Raw genomic sequence first — 23,944 nt, forward strand, 5'->3', positions numbered from 1 at the left:
GTGTAACGGACCCGGGAGGGGGCAGCAGCAGCATCTGCTGCTGCTGTTGCTGCAACTGCTACGGTCGCCGCCCCAAGGATGGAGCGACCTTGCATGCAGCAGCAGCAGCAGCAGCAGCCTCAAGTTATGCAGCAACAACACACAGAAAACACTAAGGCCATTCTGTCTAGCAGCATCTGCAACCCCACAGATTGGTGCTCCGTGCTGCTGCGGCTGTTGCTGCAGCAACAGCAGCAGCAGCAACGTAACCTACACCGAGAGTCACTTGGTGGCTGCTGCATCCTTGTCTAGCCAGCAGAAGCAGCAGCAGCTACCGGCCTGCCCCAGGCCCTCTTTTCTTTGTACAGCAGCATCAGCAGCAATAGCAGCAACGGCAGCAAAGACTGCAACCACAGTAGGGGCAGCATTTGTTGCCGTCACTGCAGCTGCAGCCGCCCCGAAGCATCCCCAGTGTCTCTCGCAGCAGCTGCTGCAGCAGGCTGCAGCCGCTCCGAGCTTATGCGCCACCGAGCCAAGCAGCAGTAGGGACAGTAGCATCAGCAGCAACAGCAGGGACGGCAGCTGCATCAGCAGCAACACCGGCGGCGGCAGCGGCAGCAGCAACAGCAACAGCAGCAGCAGCAGCAAACAGGGCGGCTGAGGTGCGGCACCTGCTCCACCGAGCCCGCAGCCGTAGCACTAGCAGCAGGCGCCGCAGTAACAGGAGGAGCAGCAGGATGAATGTGGGCAGCAGCACCAACAGCAGCCGCGTCCTCATGGACCGCGCCACCTTCTTTTCGTCTCTCTCCGCATTCCACTCGGAGAGGGGACAGACCCTGGCTCCAGACCCACTCCTGGGGGTAGGCTCCTTTAGCGGCTCATCAGCAGCGGCAGCAGCAAGGGAACAACACATCTTTGACGCTCACCTGCAGACATTGAACAGCAGCAGCCGCTGAAGCCATAAAAGGGGATTGAGCAGCAGCCCTTCCCACAGCACTGATAACAGCCTTATTGGAACTACCAGAAGCACCAACACTAGCAACAACAACCGCAGCAGGAGTAGGAATGTGTCTGTATGTATGTATGTATGTGTGTGTGTGTGTGTGTGTGTGTGTGTGTGTGTGTGTGTTTGTGGATGTGTGAAGGTGCACGTGGACTTGTACGACATGTTTGTCGTGGCGATGGAGCAAGGAGGCTTCCCGCGAATAAACAAAAACAATAAGTGGAGTTTCTTAGGGAAACAACTCGGAGTCATTCCGAAGGATAAGGCTGCCTCACAACACGAGGTCGAACAGGTCAGCTTATGCAGGAGATGCTGCTTCCGCTGCTGGTGGTGGTGGTAGTATGGCTACCCCTGGTGTTGCTGGTGCTACTGCTGTTGCCATTGTTGCCGCTGTTGCCTTTGCTTTGGTTGTGGCTGCTAGTCGCTGCTGCTGCTCTCGGTTCTGCTGCTCCTGCCGCCGCCGCCGCGGGTTACGCTTAAATGGTAGCTCGCTGTTCTGGGCTGTAGAGCAGCTGCCGTTTGCACATCAGTTGCTGCTGCTGTTGTTGATGTTGCGATCATAAGCCCACAATGATAGATGAACCATGGCAGTGACAACATCTGCTGCCTTCACAGTAGCAGCAGAGGCATTGGCAGCAGGACGTAGGACGCATAGCAGCTGGAGCAGCAGCAGGTGGGATGCAAGGGTGCTATTTGTTTGAAGTATATGTACACCGTGGGTGCTCAGGTTAAGCGCTTTTATGTACGATGGATTCGGCAGTTTGAAGGAGAGAAGATTTCTCCTGAACTCCGGAAGCAACTGCAGCCGTTGGGGGCAGATGCTGCTCGGCGAGCTGCTGCTGCAGCACCGGCGGTTGGATCTTACCCTGCTGCTGCACCATATTCTTCTGCAGCTGCAGCTGCAGCAGCAACCAGCCACACCAGCTTCATGCAGCAGCATGGTGTTGGCCCCTCCATGCACCCTTTGCGACATCAGCAACACCATATGCTGCCGCAGCCGCAGCAGCTGCAGCAACTACAGCAGGAGCAGCAGCATTGGAAGGGCATCGACTCCGATAACAGCAGCAGCAAAGTCAAGGCAGAGAAGCGAATGCAGCTTCTGCAGAAGCATGCAGCTGTAGATGTCTTCAGGCTAATGAGGAGAAGGGACAGGTTTGTCACACTGGGGATCATTGGCCATACTGAACTACTGCTTAGCATTGGGCCTTAGGGTTCACGATTTACGGATTAGGGTTTAGGGCTTCTGCTTTGTTCAGGCTTGCTGCTAAATACTCTCCCGAAGCGGTGGCTGCGCGCATGGCAGCCCGCGAGCGGCGGCGGCATCTTGTGGAGTCGGGGCAGCTAGGGCCGGCGACAGGCAAGGGTTTTAGGGTTTAGGGATTAGGGTTTGGGGTGAAACTGCTTGTGTTGCTGCTCGCACAACTGCTGTTTGAATTGACTGGAGTTGATGCTACTGGTGACTCATCATTGCCCTTATTTCCTGGCTTCGTCGCTGCTTCTGTTGTTGCTGCTCCTCCTCCTTAGATGTGCGGCGTCTCACCCAGAGTCTGGCAGACCGCCGCTACGCCCCTGGGGATTTCCCTTTTGCTATTAATTGCCTGTATTACCTCTCGCGGCCCCTCAGGGGTATCTCTATAGAACAGGTAATTACAAGCGGCAGGAGCAGCGGCTGCAGCGGCGGGAGGAGCTGGAACCGGGCCGCACACTGCTGTCTTCATTGAATACTGCTGCGGTGCTGCAGTCTCTGCTGTGGAACGCGTTGGTATTGAGATCAGCACGTCGTCTGTTATTGCTTGTGCTGCTGCTTTGCTGCTGCTGCAGCATCCTGGGTTGCTGTACGAAGTGAGCCTGCTGTTGGAGGAAGCTGCTGCTTCATGCAGGGAGCGCCTTCTCTCTCTACATCAACCGAGCGCTCCTCCTGTAGATCTTCCGCTGCTATTTGGCTGTATATACAACTTTGCAGCAACCGCAGAAGAACGAGCAGCAGCAGCAGTAGCGCCGCTGGACCCGATGGACTTGCTACAGCCAGAGCTGTTGCAGCTACCCGGCGCTCCCTGGGCGGCAGCAAACAGCAGCAGCAGCAGCGGTAGCAAGCTTGGTCCCCTCCTTGCGCTCCATGCCCTACAGCTAGCCAGTGCTGTCTCCGCAAATTTGCTGCTTCCTGTCGAAAACAGACTCAGCCTTGCCGGCTTTACGAGGGCCTCCCTAGGGCCGCTGCTGCTGGCCGCTGCTGCGATACAGCGCAGCAACAGCAACAGCAACAGCAACAGCCACGCGACTGCGGCGCTAGAAGCTGCAGCAGCTGCTGCTGAAGAAGCAGAAGACCTCGTTGACAGTGATGCAGACTGGATAGATCAGGAAGAGGAACAAGACCATTCAAGCGAGGTACTTGCATTATGTCTCAACGCTTAGCGTTTAGCTTTCAGGGTTTGGGCTTTAGGGTTTAGGGTGTAAGGTGTAGTGTTTGGTGCGTTCGCAGGTTGGCGGGGCCTTGACGCGGCAAGGCCGAGTCTTTCGCCGCCCGGAGTCGCCAGTGGAGGCGTCGCCTCGGCCGTCTCTGCCAGGCGTCACCAGCAGCGGCAGCGGCGGGAGCAGCAGCAGCAGTACTGGGGGGTTCCCTGAGTGTTGGGGCGGCCCACTGAAGGAGCAGCGGCTGAAGGAGGAGGGTGAGAGCTTGAAGGCTGCTGCGGCTGCGCTGTTGTCGGCAGTGGACTGTGTTGCTGTTGCTGCCCTGCGGGCGGAACGTCTAATTGGAGCAGCAGCGACGCGTGCAGCCGCCGCTGCAGCGAGGGCATCAGTGGCTGCATCGGCCTACTCTCCAGCAGCAGGAGAAACTCCAGCAGCAGATCCTGTTGCTGCAGCAGAGGCGTTTGTGAAAGCATCAGCGGCAGAACTTCTGCAGGGCCTGATTGACGAAAAGGAAGCCGCACTTTACAGCTCTGCACCGGCAGCAGCAAGGGGAGATCATTCCTCTCCTGTGGAGGCCTTAATGAGCTACAGCACTAGGTGGGAGCTGCGGCAGCTGCTGCAGCTGCAGACCATGCTCGGTCTCCAGACACCGGATTCGCAGCAGCCACAGCAGCAGCGACAGTCGAAGAGGGGAGCGTTCGCTGACGTAGCAAACACTGCAGTAGCAACTGCAGCGGGAGCTAAACGGATGCGAACAGAGGAGGAAGAGGCTTTCGCGGCGAGTCGTAGCGGCAGCCCCACACCAAAAGCAGCAGCAGCTTCTGGAGCAGCAAGGATAGAAGCAAGCACAGACACGCCGCTTGTAAATACGCCCCGCGCTGTCGCTGCTTCTCTGCCACCTCCAACGCCGACTCAGAACTTTCTCTTCGGGCTCCCTGCCGAGCCTCCTGCTGACACACTGCAGCAGCAGCAGGAAGAGCAGCAACAGAAACAACAGCAAGAGACTCCAGCAGGGGCCTCCCGGGTGCAGGGCGGCCACAACAAGGCACATCGGGCAGTGCAGCAGCAGCAACGCAACAAAATGTTAGACCCGAGGGGCGCCCCGCCTCCTAGTGCTGCTGTAGCTGCTGCTGTGCTGCAGCAGCAGCTACAGGTGCCGCCTTCCTCCGTCGCCGTGCTGCTGCAGGATGCCACAGAGTTCGTCGTCGTGCATATGCAGCAGCCCCAGCAGAAGCAGGCTACGCCTAGTGCTGCTGGCGGGTCGAGGTACACATCGCCGCGGACGAACTGCAGCTACAGCGGTGGAGGCAACTGCAACAGTGACGCAGCAGCTGCTGGTGCTGCATCAGAAGGAGACACTGGGGTGTCGGCGAAGGCCATCGCTGACGCGTTGCAGCAAGCTCTGCAGAGCATTTCTCGGCCACAGCAGATGCAGCTGATGAGCAGAGCGGCGGCAATATTCAGGGCGTGCGGCCTGCATGTAGACAGTAGCAGCCGGCGCATTTTCGTGGTGCTGAGGCTGCTGCAACAGCTGGGGCCTCCTTTTGCATCTGCCCTCACTCCACTTGTTAGCAGGTTGGGTGAGCAAATTGTTGCCGAAGAAGAGGCTGCAGCTGATGCTGCTGCTGCTGTGGGGCCGTACACTAGCCTGGGTGCTTCTGCAGCAGCAGCAGCAGCAGCAACAACGCGGCAGCAGCAGCAGCAACAGAGACTGCAGCAGATGCTGTTCCTTGACTTCGCGTCAGAAGCGGAGGCTCTTTCGCCTTTTCTCTCAACAGCAACGAGCGCGGCAAAGGCATTCTCTGCAATTGTGTCACTGGTACGAAGCAGCAGCAACAGCATCACCACCATAGTCTGCAACCGCACGAACAGGACGAAAATTGGTGCATAGAGCAGCAGAACAATCGTAAGAATGAGCACCGCCAGCAACCACAGCAGAAACATTTCGTTCATTTGTGCATGCGCTACTTCCGCAGCTGCCTCCTTCTCCTTCTGTGTGCCCTGGTGTCTCGTGGAGTTCGCGTGCTGGCAGTGATCAGCAGCAGCAAGATAAGCTGCAGCAGGGGAAGAGACAGAAGCAGCGTGAGCATGAGCAGCAGCAGCCGGAAGAATCATGGATAGGTCTCGCCGCTGCTGCGTCGCTTGCGCGGCTGTTGCGAGGCCTCCAGGCTGAAGCGGGGCTCCGCCTCCCCAGGTGTCTTCTTAGTGCCAAAGGTAACGGGGAATGCTGCTGTTGCTGCTCCTGGGATCACTTTGCTGCTGTTGGTTCTACTGCCGTTCGTCATGCTGTAGCTGCTGCTGCTGCGACTGCTGGTCATGTGGCCGCTGCTACTGGGACTTTCGTAGGTGCCACTGTGGCTGCTGCAACTGTTTGCCCTGACATGGCTGCTGCTGGGGCGGCAGCCGTGCCAGCTGCTCTTGCAGCTGGTGCTACTGTGACTATTGCTGCTGCTGGTGCGACTGCTGCTGTTTGCGCTGGCGTCTCCTCTAGTTCACCGCTGCGCTACATCATCTGCAGCGCAGGTTATTGCTGCTGTTGCCATAACGCACCAGTTTTTCTATTGCTGTCCATTGCTGCTTGGGGCAGCTGCATCAGTCTGCCGCTTTTTCTGTTGGTGGTGATGCGTGCAGGCTTTCAGTTTCTGCAGGCGGCATTTGAATGTGCTGCTCAGTTGCTCCTTTTCAGACAGTCGGTGTGTCTACCGCAACAGCACCGGCAGCAACAGCACCTCCAGCAGAATCTGCCCCAGCAGCAGCTGCGATGGCAGCACTGTTAACCTAATTACCCTACAGTACAGCAGCACCACCTGCATAAGAAGTAACTTGCAGCAACAGCCAATGCAACAGCAGAAACCTACAGCAGCACGGCCTCTGGCAGCAGCAGTGCTTGTGGCTGCAACACTTGTGGGAGGTTATGTCGGGGCTAATTCATATACTGAGGAGTGCTGCTGTTGTGCTGCGGCAGGTATTAAAACCCCATATGGATGTATTTTTGTCTGTGGCCGCCGCGGTTCTGCAAATTGAAGTGGAGTTGCCGCGTCTGAGGATCCCCCGGTCTCTCATTCGTGGTACGCTGGTGCTGCTGTTGCTGTTCTGCTGCGGCAGCTTGTGCCGCTGTTACTCCTGTGGCAGATGTGGATGCTATGCTGTTGTTGTGGGTTTGCTGCAGCAACACTATCGTTTTTATACCTTACGTGCACCGCTCCCCCGCGGCTCCTGCTGTCGTGTCTGGAGGCGCTCGTGCAAGCGCATGGCACCCCAGGAGCAGCTACAACAACAGCAGCAGGTGACGCAGCGGCAGGAGCAGCACAGGACAGCAAAGACCAGGTTGCGGATTCCCCTGTTGAGGGTTTGCCGAAGGCTGCTGCTGCGGAAGCAGCAGCTAAACTCTTCTTGACGCCCTTACTGAGATACATTCGGCACAAGATGGTATTATTTCACATCCTGCCGCTGCTGCGGAGTCAACAACACGTGCAACTGCTGCTCCTTGGGCCGCTGCTGACGTCTTGCCCCATTTGTTTATATCTATTAGTTCTCGTGCTGCAACTGCATCTCCAGTTGCAGTGGCTGCTGAAGCCTAGTTGCCATGCTTTATTATCTGGCGCTACTGTTACCACGTGTGCTGCTGTTGCTTCTGCGGTTGCTGCTATCTTCTGCTGCAGATGGAAGCAGCACGTTTGTCTGCTCAGGAGGAGCTGGCGGAGGTGATCGGCCCTGCATGCACGGGGTCTGCTGCCGCTTCTGCAGCAGCCGCAGCAGCAGCAGCGTCTGCCTCTCACGACTTCAGCAACAGCAACAGCAGGTTGCCGGAATGTGCAGCAGCAACAGGGTCTGCGCATGCACCAGGTGACATGCAGCCTGCTGCTGCTGCAGAAGCTTGGCTGCAGCGCGGTGCTACTGTTCGTCTGGCACGTTCGGCGACACCTCGACTGCCACCGCAGCAGCAGCTTGCTGCTGCTGCTGCTCCTTCTTTGCTGCTACCTGCTGAGGAGAGGCAGCAGATAGCAGCAGAAGCGATTGCTGCCGCAGCAGCTTCTGGGCTGCGCACCAGCCGCAGTGCAGCACACGGGGGGCAGTCTCATACAACCGACGCTGAAGGCTTAGAGGAGACCGTTAACAGGATGCTACCGCGACGAGACACTCGGGGGCCTCGTTCTGCTGCTGCTGCTGCGTTGGACCCGCTGGTGACGCAACAGCACCACCTGCAGCAGCAGAAGCAGCAGCAGCACTTCCTGCAGCAGGCACAGCACCAGCAGCCTTTCGCTCATCCAAATCACCAGCAACACCCGCAGCAGCAGCAACAACAACCGCAGCAGCAGCAGCCGCTGCCACCACGGGAAGGACCAGTGCCAGTACAGCAGGGAGCAGGCCCATCTGGTGTGCAGCTAACGGGACAGACGCAGCATGCAGAGGAGGATGAGCAGCAAGATGCACAGCCCGTACAGCAGCAGCTGCTGCAGCATCAGTTTCCTCTTCACCAGCAGCAGATGACACCATCGCAGCCCCCACTTGTACAGCAGCACCTACCTCTGGGGGTGGTGACGCAGCAAGGTGTGAGCCTTCCTGTTCTTCCGCAGCAGCAGCAGCAGCAGCTGATGCATGCGCAGCAGCAGCAGCAGCAGCAGCCTATGCAGCCTCAGCAGATTCAGCAACAGCGTCAGCAACTGCAACAACCGCACATGCAGCAGCAGCTGCTTCAGTCTTCACCGATGGGGGCTCCATCGTTTTCACCTGTTCCTGTGGATATTCACCAACAGCAGCTGCAGCACATGCAGCTGCAGCAGCAACATATACTGCAGCAGCAGCGCCTTCCGTTCTCGAGCCCACCAATGCAGCAGCCAATGCAGCAGCAAGTGTTGCAGCCACAGCAGCAACACCGCGTGGTGCCACCACAGCAGCCCATGCTGCCGCAACAGAACCTGCAGCAGCAGCAGCCATTTCATTTGACACAAGAGGACATGCAGCAGGCGCACATGCAGCAGCAACACCTGCTGCCGCAGCACCCCCAGCACCACCAAGAGCAGATAGAGCAACAGCAACAACAGCAGCAGCAGGACAGCGAAGCCACCAGACCCCCACTTGCTTTTGACTACTCGCAGCAACTCGGGGCAGCGCGGCCTCCTTCCCCGACGCTGGGCCCAGCAGGTACACCAACTGAGCAGCAGCAGATGCAACAGCAGCAAGTGCAGCAACAGCAGATACAACAACAGCAGATGCAGCAACAGCAGCAGCAGATACTACTGCAGCAGCAGCTCCACCAACAGCAGCAGCAATTGCAGCAGCAGCAGCCGGCGTGGCTGCAGCAGCAGCAGTTTCAGAGTGCGTCTCCTTCGCAAGCTGTAGGCCAAGTACAGCAGCAGCTGCAGCAACGGCGTGGCATGGCACCGTTGCAACAGGTTCAGCAGCGGCAGTCCCGGCAGCAGCAGTTTGTGATGCAGGGAAATCAACAGCAGCAGCAACAGCAGCAGCAGCAGTCACCTGCTCCTGCGCATTTGCAGCAGCACCATCGGCCGCAACCGCATCAGCAGCAGCCGCTACAACAACAACAGCAACAGCCACAGCAACTGCAGCAGCAACCCCAGCAGCAGCAGCAGCCACCTGTTTTTCGGCAGCAACAGAAGCTGCTCCAGTCACCGCACCCGGTGGCACATCGCGCAGCACCAACAAAGTCAACAGTAGCAGGAAGCACCATAGCAGACACCCTAGGTAACTCGACGGGGACGCAAGGGGCATCAACACCAGCAGCAGGAACGGGAGCAGTAACAGCCTCAGCTGCAGCAGGGCGAAAAGCCACATCAGGGACCACGTCGGGCACGCCATCACCCACAACAGCAGCAACAGCAGCAGCAGTGGCAGATTGGGATGATCAAGAGAGCGAAGGTGAAGAGGAAGAGTCCGTCAACGACACGACAGCTGTTGCTGTTGGCTGCATTGGGGCTTTAGCAGCAAACCCGCAACTGCTGCCTTTGCTGCGGCCTCACCTTCCACTGTTAACGGAGGTGCGCCCTCTTGCCGCCGCCGTTGCTCCTGCAGCTATTGCTGCAGCGTTGCTGCTGCGGCTCGTTTGTGTTTCTCTTCGTTGTGTTGCTCTTGCAAGCGTTGCTGCTGTGTTTCTGCTGCTGCTGATGCCGTCGCGACACCTCTTGCGAAGCTGTGCTTACATCGTGCCTGAGAGGTAATCCCGCTCGTCCTTGCTGTCTTCGTCCTTGCTGTTGAACTGGCTATTGCAGAAAGTGCTGCGTGGGGCGCGCTCTAGTTGTTGCTGCTGCTGTTTCTGGTGCTGCTGCTGCCTGTGCTTCAGCTAGCTTGGCTGCGGACGCCTTTTAGCGGTACTTTGTGGGCTGTTGTGGGAGAGTTGCTGCTACCTGCAATAGAGCAACAACACCAGCACCAACAGCAGCAGGAACAGCAGCGGCAACAGCCGAGTGTCTCACCAGCAGCGCTGAAGGCGTTGGCAAACCTTGGGGGCTTCCAAGAGTACTTGAGCGTCCTCAAGGTAGTCACAAAACCGTGAGGCTGCAGCAGCAGCTCCACGTAGCGCGAGCTGCAGCAGCGCCAGCAGGAAGAGGAACACCAGCAGGTGCGTACGCATACGCATTTTTGCTGGATTGGAGCGTGCACGTTGCCGCTATAGCAGTAGCGGCAGCAGCAGTAGAGGCCCTATGCTGGTGTGGCTGCTGCTGCGAGGACAGCACCCAGGAATGGGGCGATGGGGGATTATGTGCGGCATTTTGGCGCATTAGCAAAAGGACAAGAGAGTGCAGCAAGCCAAGGAACACTTGGTGCTGTTCTTGGTTCCAGTGCAGCAGCTGCTGCAGCATAGGTAGTAGCAGTTGACCAAAACGCTACTTTGCTTTCCACGGGGCATGTGGGCAGCTTTAGAGAATGGGGAGCCTCGTGCCGAGTCGGCCAGAAGCCTGCTGTTGTTGCTGTAGCTGCTGAAGTAGACGTGCCTGCTACATAGCAGCACTCGCTTTGTTTGCTGGCGTAGCAGCAGCAGCGGCAGCAGCGGCGGAACGACGATGCCTTCCTAGGGAGGTGGCGGTTTAACATCTGAGCACGAGCACCAGCAGGAGCAGCAGGTGTAGTAGTTGCTGCAGCTTAGGCAGGAGCAGCAACAGCTTCAGCAGTAGCAGCAGCAGCTTCGGCAGTAGAAGCTGCAGCACCAGCAGCTTCGGCAGTAGAAGCTGCAGCACCAGCAGCTACAGCAGCTGAGGTCCCCCCGAGTTCGTGTGGGGCAGCTGCATAGGGCTTCACATCAGAACAGTGGCCTGAGGCCTTGCAGCCTTTTCTTTTGTGGATGAGGTTTCAAGCTGTCCTTGTACAGACACCAGACTCTGTCTCTTCCCTGTTTGCTTATTCACGATTGCGTCAGTAGATCTGTCGCAGAGACACCGACTCGGGGTTTCTGTTTGCAGGTGTATGCTCCGCCGTATTTGATTCTGTGAACGTCGTTGACTTATGGAGAAGCAGATAAGCAGAGATAGCCACGCATTCTCACATACCAGCAAGAACTCCCCGGCCCTGTTCTCCTCGTCTCTGACTCTCTTTGTCTCTGTGTATTCTCCCGAGCTGCCTACTCTGTCACTCTCTGTGCCTTTTCTCCACATCCGCATTCTCGTGTGTTCAAAAGAATTCAGTGAAACACCACGCTCTCTCTCTGTGTCCCTGTGTCTCGGTAGCCTCTTGGATATTTCACGGCAGCTATCATTTTCCCACAGTCAGACTATTCTCCTCAAGCCTTTCGCCGTTCCTACCATGAGAGCTAATCTAGGCAGCCAGCCAGCGCATCAGATAACTACCCAGCCAGCTGGACATACATACAAGTTTAGCTAACTAGCTAGCTAGCAAGGTAAGGCTGGGCGCTGCATGCATACGTAACACCGGAGCCGATCAAGCCTCTGACTGTAAGGTCGTCCCGGCCGCCCCTGGGTGGAATCTGTTTGCTGTATTTCGATACTGCAATATACTAGCTAGATAGGAGTCGTACTTTTGGATCACTGGTGATAGACAATGTGGGTGAATTCGGAGCACAAGTTTTAGGCGGCAAAGAAGGAGATCAATGGTAGGGGCGGGTGTGTACCTATAGAGTTGGTGCACACCAGAGAGTCTGCTGCAACCTGTTGTTGAACTCACTGAGAACATTTTGCAACGTGGAGTCGAGCTCAACGTCCTTCCTTGACAGCGTCAATGCCCCCGCGGTTCGAGACTGCAGTCATCTAGGGTCTTGAGTTTACAGTTTAGAAGGCAGCAGTAGCAGTACCGTTGGTTCCACAACGCCTTCATATACTGTGTGCTCTTCAGCATTGCTTCCTGTTTTGGTCGTGTCCGCTCGGCTTGAGGTTCTTCTGTCTCAGTCAAGGGCAACCAAAGGAGGCAAGCAAGAGCTTGCTGCCTAACTGCTCAACAGAACTGTTCTCAAGACCCTGGAACGTGGTGTAAAGGGTAGCTTTTAGTGTGTTAGTTTGTCAAGCAGCTTGTGGGACCTCGGGGGCCCCGCGCGCCTGCTGCATGCTGTGGTCAGCAGAGGCCCTGCAGATTTCTGCCTTCTGAACTTAGCCTTGCTAAAAATTAATATGGAATTTAATTTTTATTTTGTATTCGAGAAGAAGCCACCAGGCGCTGCTGTTACCGAGCAGCCCCACACATACCCCAAGCCAGCTTCTGCCGACACGAGGCCCTGCGACCTCCTGCTGTCCGACTTAGATTTTATCGCAAATTTAAGCTGATTTTTTTGAAGAATAGAACGTTCCAGCTTCTTGCGGCACCAAAGGTCACCGTCGGCCGCTGCAGCCACAGTAAAAGCTGCAGCGGCAACAACCGTAGAAACACCGACTACTGCAGCAGCACCAGGCGAACAGGCCAGAAGCAGTAGCCCCATGCACAACAGGGGCATCAAAGGGAGTATCCGTGCAAGTTTAGAAGCTGAGGTTCTAGCTCACCAGCAACAACAGGAGCGGCTGTCGTCGCTGATGCTCCCGCTGCTGCCCCTGCTACTGTTGCCTGCATCAGCTTCCATGCATGCCTGAGCAGGCTGTTGATTGTGGTTTACGCCTGGCGCCGCAACGCGGCTGCCTGGAACGGCAGGGGTCGCCTGAGCGGGGCTTTTGGATGCGGGTTGGAAGGGGAGACATGCATATTGCACTTTGACGGAGAAGGCATGGCACAAGTCCCATGGCAAATTGTGTCACGGGGGCCCCTGGAGGCCCCTGAAGCTCTGAGGCAGCTTCGAGCCTGCTACCGAAGTGTGCGTGCTGCTGCTGCAGCTGCTGCTGGAGAAGGAGGTGCTGCAGCTTCAGCCTTGCTGCAGCATGAAGACTTGGGACACCTCAAGGCGGCTCATGCTGCACTGCGCAAGTTGCTCCAAGTAGAAGCAGCAGATACGCAGGCAGCAACAGCCAGCAGCTGCAACACATGCTTCGAGCAAGTTCGTGTCAGGTGAAGGTTCACGAGGCACCGCCCTTCAAGGCACTCTTGTACTCCTGGTCGATCTGGTGCTGCTGCACTAATTGGACTTTGCAAATGAGTTCTTATGGCTTGCTATGCATGTGGCAGGAGCAGCAGCAGGCTAGATCTGCTCATCCAGCTTATCTGAACTGAAGTATTGGGGTTTGTTGAGCGCCAGGCCCCCCCAGGCGCTTGCTTCTGTTGCTTTACGTGCTGCGGTTCCACTCGTTGGCACGTGCATGTGCTGCTGCTGGTGCTGCTGCAGGGGAACAGCAATACTGCCTCCTTCTTTCTGGCAGGTCGCTCGTCTCGGGGTGTACAGACACCTCCTGGGTTTTCTTTTCAAGTATGGCACTGAATCAGAGAATGGGCCGGAAGCTGCTGCTAAGCCTGCTGCTGTTTTGTTTGGTCGTTTATTTTGTGCTTTTGCTGGCTGCTGTCGCATTGAACATGCTGGAGGAAGTCGTTTATACACGTTTCCTGGGGCTTGATTTTTCAGGTTTGTCCCTGAGCTGGATGGGGTTTGGCTGGCCTTTACTGAGACGCGACCAGCAACGGTCAGCAGCAGCAGAAGTGGCAGCAAAAGCGGCAGCAGCAGCAGGGGGGCCCTCGGGTACCTGCTGCCGGACTTAGACAGCAACGATGGCACCGTGTTTGTCTCAGTAGAGACAACTGCCCTTGTTTTCAGGCCCAAAGTTGGAGACCTCATCAGTAAGTGCATGCAATCCAGGATTTCGTGCACTGGGGCCCCCTATACCCCGCAGATTGCCCCGCTGAAAGGCAACAGCACATTGTGCTCTTCCTAGCTGCAGTAGCATGCACACCAGCAGCAGCAACAGCAGGAGCAAGAGAAGGAAGAGCAACTGGAGGTTTTTGCGTCTGCATGGGGAGCTACGCTGCAATCTGGGGTGTATGCACACCTGGCTGTCTGTGTGATTGTGTTTGAGACGCAGCTTGCGAGGCCCAGACGGTGCGGCCGGCTGTCTTGCGGTTGCTGTGGCTGGGCCACTTCACTGCTATTATCAGCAGGGAGCACCTGGGAGACAGATTCGAGTATTTAGAGGTCAGCATGTAGCATCTTGCATGCATGTGTGCATTCATCCTGTGCACACGTGGAAAAAGGAGAGCAAACGCATCCATAGTCAGCACCATGCATATGGGTAATACTGTACTGGTCGCAGCAGGCGTTTGCGTCACAACGGCGACAAAACTGGTCTGCTTCTGCTACTGGGGGTCCAATTTGCGCTGCTTTAGCACGTTCGTGACCGACTTGCTTGCGTGGTATGAGCGCTTTAGGAAGCGAAGGTGTACGTACACCGTAAGGACAAAACTCGCCGAATTGCAGAGAAGGTCTTCGTCCGCATGCACGTTATCGAGTGAGTGGCTTTGTCGACTACGGATCCAGCATAAGTAGTAAGAGCAGCAGCTGAGGTCTGTTTTTTGCACGGCCGGGGACTGCAGGATCGCTCGAGGTGCTGCTCCTGCTGCTCCATTTTCTTCTGCACGAACGTGCTCCACGAAATGCATCAGACCCAATTGCTGCTTCATCTGCTTCCGGTTCCGCTGCTGCAGGGTTCCTAAATCGCACAATGGTGACCGCGTCGCAATACGCGGCTCGTTGTTGGCACGGGGCTCAGGGCCACTTGTTGTTGCACAGAGCGTTGAAGCAGAAGGAGTGGCGAAGACAGACGACGCACAAACAGTACTAGGATGTGGAGTAACAGACGTCGCAGACAACACTGCAGTGCAGCGTTTAAGCAAGCGGAAAGTGCACCAACATGATGCCGATGCAGCAGAAAGGGCGTCTGTCCTCAAAAAGCGCGAAAAGGCTTGTGCTGCTGCTGCTGCTGCAGCTCAAGTCAAGTCACCGAGAAAGGAAAATGGCACGAAAGGTGTTGCGACAGCGCACACGTAGTCTTTGTGAAGATTTTGGGGTCCGTTGCTGCTGCTGTGCGCGTCTGGCTTGCGTGTACACGTTTTGACAGCGACGCGTATTCCCCAGTGGAGTTCCCAAGCGGCAGACCGTCGGGAGTTGAATTTTCGAGGTTTGATGGCAGCGCGCATGCAGCGGCTGCAGTGGAATGGCCACGCTGGTAATGCGCTGGATACCTCACTGTGAAGTCACACTGCGTGAGCCTGCCATACCATCGAAGAACTCTTCCAATATCATAGTCTGGAAAATCGTTTGTCAGGTGCATCAAGGGTTAGTTATCAGTCTGAACAGTGGAGTAATTGCCGTAACCGTAATGTTGACCCTCTCTTACCTCCCACCAGACCGCGCATAGCTCTCTCCTGGGCACGGGGTATTGCTGGTCTCTCTCGGGTGAGCGGTGTGAATAGAAGGCGACACTCTGGCACGTTTTTCAGTTAATGGCTTGCTGAGAAAACATCAACGCATCTGCTGTGTCACTCGCATAAGTTGTCAAGTCGAAATCAGCGGAGGCGAGTACATGAGGTGGCGGCAATTGCTAATGAGGTTCTTGCATTTACATCGTCACTCTCCGACCAAATGAGTTATTAACTTTTTTTTTTGGATATCGTCTAGGCGGGCGGCGATGAGGGCGAAACTGTGGATGACGTTACGGTGGTACAACGCACGGTGTAACGCACAGCGGCCGTTTGCCGTGGAATCGAGTGCCGTAGTTGGAGCCTTAGGTTAGTACGATTACCCCCGCCAGCTGCCACTGTCGGCAGTGTAGCGTAATACCTAGTCACTACTTGGGCACCAGGTGGGCCTTTAGAGATCTAATTGGAAAAGAAATAGAATTACTACTATATAGGAGTATAGGAGTATTATGCCTATAAGTACGACTTTGGTGGATGGTAGTTATAGGTCAGGCTCCTGAGTGTGTCGTCACCGTTGATATCCCCCGGTCATCTTGTAGGTTGGGCACTGACACCGAGCCACGACCGGGATCGAAGCGGAACACAGTTCCTTTACTCTATGAACTCACCCCTTAGTTAACAAATGTAATTTAACATGAGTTGGAACTTGCAGCATAGACTCCTGAGGATTTGGATAGTCAGAAGTAATAGTTAGGAAGCCTGGCAGGACGAGATCATAAGTAGGCACAGCTTGGGACGGCTGCGCACTACAGAGACCCTGGCCCTCGGCGAGGGTCGGGCATCAGTATTATTATTTCTGGGTTTTCTTTCCTAACAATAATAGGGACTGGATTGTATATTTGGTTGTTAATTGTGGCTATTGGTGGTTACGGCGAGAATCGTAGATTTGGTATCTGGTTAAAGTGTGTGCACCTATTCAGCTTTGCGTGGTGGTCTCATGTAGCAACAGTGTAGACCAGCTGTTCACTACATTTGGGGGCTGTTCCGGGAAATTAAATTAAATGAAAAAACCAACGCTCTTATTTCACACAAACAACTCCAGTAGACGGACCTGGGGACCTCTGAGAGCAAGCTTCAGGGAGATAAACGCCGTGCACGTAACGGGTGGGTGATACGTGCACCTGGCCCAACATCGAGCCGAATGTCCACCTTGCGGGAATCAACGAAAACTTACTCCAATGTTGGAACCAAAAAAACCAAAGGCAACAGCCCTATGAAATGGCGAAATTAAAGCAATAAATAGAACGGCTGCAGGACTGTCTTCATCAGATGGGTGGCAGCGGTCCACCTCCTCACCAGCACCGCCTATCCCTCGAGAGAAGGGCTATAACATGCAACCGTTTTTGATATTTATTAAGCAACGGTTCTGGAAGACGGGTCTTCCATCAGAGCTCTGGGGTGACGAGCTTGGAGAATACCTCGATGAGGACGCCCTACACTGCTGGACGGACCTGCAACAATCCGGCACGGGCAAGACTGATTGGTCGCTAGTTAAACAGGAACTAGTAAAAAGATTCTGCACGGTAGATCTAGCAACACTCACCAAATGGCAGCTAGCAAATGGACTGCGGACTGCAGCACCTATCCTGCTAACTTCGGATGAATCTCGGTTCGGGGAGCCTAGCTGTCGGCAGAAGACTTAGTTGGTTACTTCTTAACGAATATACCAGCTGAGCTGAGATGGGCCGTTACACAGCGAGGTACGATAAAATTCAGTAATTGTGCATACAACGCATTAGCCGCTATCGCCGCCCCGTGGGGAGCCGCACAGGAGGAATTCCGTAGGCGGGAACGCGAATTCTAACATAGTCTGGCAGGAAGAGCAGCGGAGTTTCCACGTGAGCCAGTGTCTACTGGGATTAGACAGTACACCCAAGTATCGGGTGACCAAACAGAAATGGTTACCAGTGTAAAAGCAAGGGGCACACGGCTACGAATTGTCCAACCGGCGATCCGAAGTTGCGCAAGCCTGGCGCAACCTGTCGGAACTTCGGAGGCATGGGCCACTATGCACGCGAGTGTCGAACACCTGGTCGGATGAGGACAAGAGGGGGCAGGCATACTTATTCGACAACCGCACAGCAGACACAGCAGCAGCCTCAACGTTTAAAACGAGGGAGCCTAGACGTTGCTGTGTCACACACAACACAGCCTAAGGCTTTAAGCTGTGTGCACCCTGTGTGCACCACCGCAGGCTGCTGCTGCTGCTGCAGCAAGAAAGCAAACAGCAACACCGCTCCTGTTTGTTTTCCTAACCTGAAATCCGCTCCCCCCTGTGTAGCATGCGTTGCATCGAACAACTAATCCAAGCTGTTCAAATGCTGCTGCAGTTTCTGTTGCAGCTGCTGCTGTCATTGCTGTTGCAGCTGCTACTGACTGCCCTGTTACTTCAGTCCTACGACATGCCCTCCGTATCTCTGGCTTTGTACACCGCCCAATTTGAGCGCTCTTCCCCTCTATACCCTTGCCGCTGCTCGCAGGATTGCTGCTGTTGTTTAGAGTTCTCTGTTGCTCTTGCTGCTGCAGCTCCTGCTGCAGCACCTGCTGCGGGGACAGCAGCAGCAGGCCGCGCTATCTTGAAGCGGCCCCTAACGTCTCATAACCGAGACGCGAAGCCCCTGAGAGGCGTTTGGCTGCCTCTGAAACTGCCACTGCTGTTATTGTTGCTACTGCTGCAATACAAGCTGCAGCTGCAGCACCTGCTGCAGCAGGCTTTCAGGCCTGTATAGCCTCTTGTCTAGCCTGCGCGATGACGGAGTTAATAGCACTAAGTCCCTCCATCGCATTCGCTGCAGCATCACTAAACACCTTGGATCGTTCCTGCTGGACTGCAGCATCCGCTGCAGCAGCAGAAAGTTCTCTGAGAGCAGCTTTGAGGGTCTGCAGCAGCTGCCGCTGCCTCGCCTTGAGCCTCCCGTATGAATCCCTTAGTTTCGTGCCGAGCAGTTGCTGCTCTGCTGCATCTGTGTGCTCCCGCAGGTCAGCAAGTGCAAACTGCAGCATCGCCTCATCTGCTGCTGCTGAAGCAAACCCCGGAGCTGCTGCACGCAATGCATCTGCTACTGCAGCAGCAAGCTTCGCTGCTGAGCTGCTGCTGGCCGGCTGGTGCAGCACTTCCGCTGCTGAGCTCAAATCCTCTAAATTCAGGTGCTTTATGAACTTGCCAAATGCCTCCGCCGCTGCCTCGGCCTTCGGCGCCGCCGCCGCCGCAGCCGCCGCCGCAGCAGCAGCAGCAGCAGCGGCATCTTCGGCTAAACTAGCATCCTGCTCGGCTGGACGTTCCTCTTCAACTCCCTCCCCCTCTTCCTTTAGCTCCGCCTCTGGCCCCGCCTCCGTTTCTGTCCCCACCTTCTCCTGCGTCTTGGCCTCTGTCTCTGTCCTTGTCTCCATCTCTGATGCTGTCTCCGCATTGGCAGCAGTAGACGCGGCAGCAGCTGCTGCGCTAACTTCCGCCTGCAGAGACAAGGCCTCTCTCGCTGTTTTTAGGTATTTGCTGATGGCAACCAAGACCGCCTGCCGATGCCGCACCAGCGCCGGCTTTGATGCAGCAGCAGCCTCAGAAAGTTGCTTCAACTGCGACTGGTAGGCTGCTGCTTGACGCCGCAGCTCCTGCTGCCTGAGCACCAGTAAACCGTACACCAGCAGCTTCTGTCCCTTCCTAACGCTGCAAGAAGAACCCGCTCCTCCTGCTGCTGCTGCCTGCACAGCAGTTAACACCGTACGTGTCCCCTGTAGCAAACGTCCCACTTCTCCTCTCCCCTCCTTGCCTAGCAGCAGCTGCTGCACTCCTGCTTCCGCTGGTGGTGGTGGTGGCCGCGGTGTTGTTGTTGCTGTTGTTGCTGCTGCAGTTGAGTCTCCTGCTGGAGATGCTTCACCGGCCGGTGGCTCTGCAGCTTCTGCTCCGTCCTGAGCAATGTGTCCCGCTGCTGGTGTTGCAGCCGCTTTAGTTGTCGCTGATGGCGTTGCTGTTTCCGTCGCTTCTGTCTGCTGCTCTTGCGGTTGAATCTGTGCAGCAAGGGCAGTAGCTAGGCGTTGCAGCTCCATCTCAACAAAAACTCTAGAGGAGCCCCAAGTCCTTACGGAGCGAAGACGGAAGTCGACAGGATCTGAGAGTAGCCCCCAGTCGGCCCCGAAGTCCTGCTGCTGCAGCTGCTGCAGCTGCTGCAGTTCCTGCTGCTGACGACGGTTGTGCCGTTTCTGTTGTTGGTGTCGCTGTTGGTCTTGCTGCTGGTGCTCCTGCAGATCTGCATCAGTAGGAGGAGCAACAGCTGCGTGCAGCTGTTCGAGGGAATCTATGGATTGCTGCTGCTGGGCCAGCAGCGAAGCAAGTGTTGCTCCTTCTGCCTGCAGAGCAGCAGCAGCCTCCTGCAGCAGCCTTGTCTTCTCAGCAAGAGCATGGCCCTCCCTTTTGGCTGCAGCAATCTCTCTACGAGTTGCAGCAATTCGAGCATTCTTAGCTGCTGCAATGGGATTGGAAAGCGCAGAAGCCAGCAGAACAAGCAGCACGACGGCATAAATAACCTTCGGCGGGAGCGCCCGTTTAATTTCCTGCAAACCGGATATATTTGCAACTAAAGAACTCTCCGTTGGGGTGTATGGGTCTTCGTCATAATCCCACACTTCAAACAATAATTCCCAGTCTATGCTTTGGGGGCCTGGAAGGGGCCCCACAAGAATGCCTCGCTCTGGTGCAGGCGGCAGGCGAGGGACATCCTTCTTGTTAGTGCCACCAGGTCCAACTCCTCTTCCTGCTGCTTCATTCTTGCGCAGTTCGCCTGAAGAATACTCCTCATCGTCGTCCTGGACCTCGAAGCTGAAAACCTCGTGAAGTGTTCCGCCCTCTTCGTCTGCCCAGCGCACTGCCCATTCGCTTTCGCTATCTTCCTCATCTTCGTCATCTTCCTCCTCTTCTTCTGCTTCTTCCTCACCAAAGGCGCCACCCACTCTAAGACCTTCTCTTCCAGGGGATTCGGGCGGCGCTCTGCTGGGGGTAACGGGCTCATCCTCCACAGCAGCTGGACCAGCAGAAGCTGGACCAGAAGCAGCTGGGCCAGCACAAGCTGAACCCGAAGCAGCGGGACCAGCAGAAGCTGAACCCGCAGCAGCTGGACCAGTAGAAGCTGGACCAGCAGCAGCTGGACCAGCAGCAGGTGGACCAGCAACAGGTGGACTAGCTGGAAAAGCAGAGACACCAACAGTAACAGCGCCAACGGATGCAGTAAGCCGCTGCCCCGCAGCACCCGACTCGAGCTGCAACGGAGCAGCTACAGCAGAGTTACCCCCCCCAACGGTATCAGGCACAGCCTCCACCTCCACGTTACCTGCAGCATCAATGAGCCCTTCTCCTTCTGCCCAGGCAGAGACCAAAGGGTCTTCCTCAGAAGCCCCAACAAGAGCACCATCTGCTGCTGCTACCAACCAGCAACAAGTGAGGATCAAACCCAGCGAGAGCATGGGGCCCGGCAAGCCAGAGACAAACCCCATGGTCTTGAGGAGAACACGCATTAAACTACGCAAATGGCATCTTCAAAAAGAACACCAGCACTAGCGCCAGCAACAGTAGCACCTGTACCAGTGTAGAGGCCACCGCAACCCGAACAGGCAGAGCGCAGCCCAGGCCACGGAGGCTCCGGAGGCCCTCGAGAAGCTGACGGGAGGAACAAACAGACAAAATAAACCAGAAAAATCTTTCAATAAACAAACAAAACACCAACCAAATCGACGGAGGAGCCAACCTCGCAGGGGAAGAAGACGAGCAGCAGCCTCTCTAGCAGCAGCTGCAGCAGCCTATACATGAGCAGCAGCAGCAGGAGCGGGAGGCGGCTGCTGCTATGCCACTGCTCTAATGGATTGCTGCTGCTGCTTCTGGTGTCTGTTCCTTTGTCTGTTTTGTCGTGGGAAGGAGAGGAAACAGCTGAAACATTCCTTTTTGCCCGTACATTATTTACCTTCCTTCTACCGAGAAGCAGGAAAAGCAGCACCAACGGGGCTCCTCGTTGCTGCGGAGCCCTGTGGAGCAGAGCGGTTCTTGGCTTGGGCTTCGAGTGTACGTTCGCTCCACCCGGAGTTGCATTGTTATTTGTTTGTGGGTTTACTAGTTTCTTATTCTTTGCTGCTACTGCCCCCTGCCTCCTGGTATCCGCGTCCAATGAGCCCGCGGCTCTGCTGCTGCCGCAGCGGCTTCCAACGGTTGGTGTAGAGGAGGAGAGGGGGGCTTGCTGTCGGCTCTCTAAATTTGTTGCTGTTTCTGCCGCAGCAAAAGCTGCTTCTATTTGAGCTGTTGCTGGAGGAGCTTCCCGTGCTTTAGGAGCCACTGCAGGAGCTGCCGCTGGTGGAGCTGCTGCTGCTGCAGACGCAGCAGCTGCAGCAGCTGTGAGTGGTGGGGCTGGATATTGTCTGGGGTTTTGTGTAGAGTCGTTTCCTATGGCGTTGCTTGGTGTTCTTCCGAGGGCTCCCCGCTGCTCAGGTGTGTGGAGTTTGTGGGTGTTGTTTTCATTGAGTGGCTTGCTGCTGGGATCCTTGCTGCTGCTCGGTGGTGCTGCTGCTGCAGCAGAACCAGCAGCAAGTGGCAGCCATGCACGGGAGGCCTTTGAAAGTGAGCAAGACGGGGATGAGCTCACAATCTCCTCCGGAGGAACGCCAGGGGTGGAGCCTCTAAGCAGCCCTGCTGGACCCCCCCAAAGAGGCGGCGGGATGCGTACAGGGTTCGTATACTACGATGATGATAGTGTAGACGAAGAGGAAGGCAGCGAAACAGACGAAGATGTGGATGACTTGGTTGGTGCTGAGCTGCAGGCGGAGCAGGAGAAGGCGGCCGAAGATGCTGCTGGGGGGGAACAGGGCAGGCCTCAGCTGTCCATGCAGGTGGTGTTGTGGTGTATTTTGTCTGCTGCTGTCTATTTGATTATGCGAGGGGCATCTAGAGAGGATGAGAAACAAAAGAGCCTTGAGGTTCATAAGGTGTTGCTGGGTAATACTGTAAAGAAGCTCGAAGCAGACAGAGCAGCAGCAGCAGCACTAGAGACCCACATCCAGGCACTTACAGAAGAAAAAATAACACGAGAAGAACAGGTTGCTGCTGCTGAGAAGAAGCTGCAGACTCTGGTACGAGATCTCCAGGCAGCAGCAGCGGCAGGGGAAGAGGGGTTGCAGCAACAGCAAGAAAAAGAAGCGGAGGCCGCAGCAGCAACCATTGGGCTCCCCACACTAGAGAATACATGCAGAGAAGCGAGCAGAGAGCTGCAGCTACTGCTGCTACACCTGGGTGATGCATCATACACCGAAGAGGTGGCTCGACGCTCGCTGCAGCAGTTGCTGGCCGACAGGCAGCAGCTAGTGCAGGAGGAGAAACGTGACTCGCCTTCGGGACAGCGCATTCCTAAGGAGGGAGACTTCCTTGGTGCACTCAGCTGGTTGGAAGCCACAGCAACAGAATGGAACGTATACGGTTCTCGCGGGGACACCAAAGGTGGCAGAGAACGACCTGCTGCTGCTTCTGGGGAGGGTGGTGAGGAGGCGCGGCTGCGCGGTCGCGTGGTTTCGCTTCTTGGTGCTGCTGGGCTGATGCTGCAGCGATGGCAGCAGCTGGAGGGTGAGGCAGTAGCTGCTAGAGCTGCGCTGCAGCAACAGGAGGAGAAGGTGCATCAACAAGTAGCAGAGAGCAAGCAGAGAGCAGCAGCACTGCTGCAGGAGCTACGAGATTGCAGCAACTGGGCGAAACTGTGGTCCGAGCGTGTACGGAGTTCCTTGGGTGATGGAACAACTGCAGGCGAACGGTTTGCTGCTGTTACAGAGAGAGTAGCAACGACGCTGCAACACGTGGAGTTTGTATTTTCACACCGTGGCTGCACGTTGCAGCATCAAAAGGCCTCAGGCTCGCCGAAGTCTGCTGTTGCTGTTGCTGCTGCTACTGCTGCACCTGCCGTCGTTGCTGCTGCTGCCACCGCCGAAGGATCAGTGCCTGAGGGTCCAGGGGAAGTTGCAGAGGAGGTCCTGGTGCAGTTACACAGCGCATGCGGGGATGTTGTGGAAGAAGCAGCAGCTTTTAAGACAGCTGCTTCTGAGTCCGAGGAGAAGCAGAAGATTGTCGAAAAGGAGAAGCAAGACCTCCTCGATCGCGCCATGAGTATTATAGTTAAAATCGGCGCCTTTAGAGAGCAACAAATAGCTGCTGAAGCGGAGCAGCACATCTCTAGCATTACTGCTGCAGGTCTCTTAGAGAAACACAAACTCCTGCAGGCGCCGCTTGACCAGACCCGTGAGTGGTTTGCGAATCTCCAGCAAACCCTCAACAATATCAGCAGCAGCAACAGCTTGAGGAGTGCTTGATTGGTGATGTTTGTCCTCGCCTCTGCGGTGAAAACGGAGTTAACCATCTTCCAACAGGTCAACCACTTGAACACACATAGTTATGTTTCCTGCGACAGTAGCATTAGCTGCTGGTACGGGGAACGGCTGCACCTGCAGGAGCGGCAGCAACAACAGCTGTGGCTCGAGGAGCACTAGACCCTGATGAGGAGAGTCAGATGTTCTCCCCACACATCACTTGCTGCTGCAGCGGTGTTCCTGCCCCAGCAGTGTTCTGCTGCTGGCCGCTTTAGCAGTGTCGCTGGCCGCTGCAGCAGTGTTGCTGTATTGCTGCAAGTGCGGTGTTGCTGCTTTAGTAGCATTCCAGTCCTTTGTCTGTTGTATCTTTGGTAGACTGTAAACTCTTTGGCTCGACACACCGCTGCCTTCAAGTCAATGGTTATATATATATAT

General features: G+C 56.0%; 4 protein-coding genes across 4 annotated transcripts; 3 read left to right on the forward strand and 1 right to left on the reverse strand.

Moving 5' to 3' along the window:
- Window positions 1-755: 755 nt before the first annotated feature.
- EMWEY_00033900 (ARID/BRIGHT DNA-binding domain-containing protein, putative) lies at window positions 756-9,905 on the forward strand (the record flags this gene model as incomplete). The annotated part of the gene is made up of 13 exons (XM_013481899.1): window positions 756-839; window positions 1,125-1,274; window positions 1,710-2,134; window positions 2,239-2,345; window positions 2,724-3,367; window positions 3,462-5,210; window positions 5,368-5,605; window positions 5,738-5,845; window positions 6,023-6,084; window positions 6,357-6,459; window positions 6,561-6,820; window positions 7,054-9,390; window positions 9,693-9,905. 13 exons carry the CDS (start codon window positions 756-758, stop codon window positions 9,903-9,905), a joined length of 6,480 nt encoding a protein of 2,159 aa, XP_013337353.1.
- A 2,062-nt stretch (window positions 9,906-11,967) lies between these two features.
- Window positions 11,968-14,753, forward strand: EMWEY_00033910 (hypothetical protein, conserved; the record flags this gene model as incomplete). Its single annotated transcript, XM_013481900.1, has 6 exons — window positions 11,968-12,086; window positions 12,404-12,829; window positions 13,338-13,549; window positions 13,792-13,901; window positions 14,135-14,214; window positions 14,411-14,753. The coding sequence occupies 6 exons, from the start codon at window positions 11,968-11,970 to the stop codon at window positions 14,751-14,753; spliced, it is 1,290 nt and encodes a 429-aa protein (XP_013337354.1).
- A 3,146-nt stretch (window positions 14,754-17,899) lies between these two features.
- EMWEY_00033920 (hypothetical protein, conserved) lies at window positions 17,900-20,668 on the reverse strand (the record flags this gene model as incomplete). Its single annotated transcript, XM_013481901.1, has 1 exon — window positions 17,900-20,668. One exon carries the CDS (start codon window positions 20,666-20,668, stop codon window positions 17,900-17,902), a length of 2,769 nt encoding a protein of 922 aa, XP_013337355.1.
- Window positions 20,669-21,607: 939 nt separating this feature from the next.
- Window positions 21,608-23,512, forward strand: EMWEY_00033930 (hypothetical protein, conserved; the record flags this gene model as incomplete). The annotated part of the gene is made up of 1 exon (XM_013481902.1): window positions 21,608-23,512. The coding sequence occupies one exon, from the start codon at window positions 21,608-21,610 to the stop codon at window positions 23,510-23,512; it is 1,905 nt and encodes a 634-aa protein (XP_013337356.1).
- Between the last annotated feature and the right edge of the window lie 432 nt (window positions 23,513-23,944).

The sequence above is a fragment of the Eimeria maxima genome, genomic scaffold, assembly GCF_000499605.1.
Source record: "Eimeria maxima Weybridge genomic scaffold, Emw_scaff458, whole genome shotgun sequence".
Lineage (NCBI taxonomy): Eukaryota > Apicomplexa > Conoidasida > Eucoccidiorida > Eimeriidae > Eimeria > Eimeria maxima.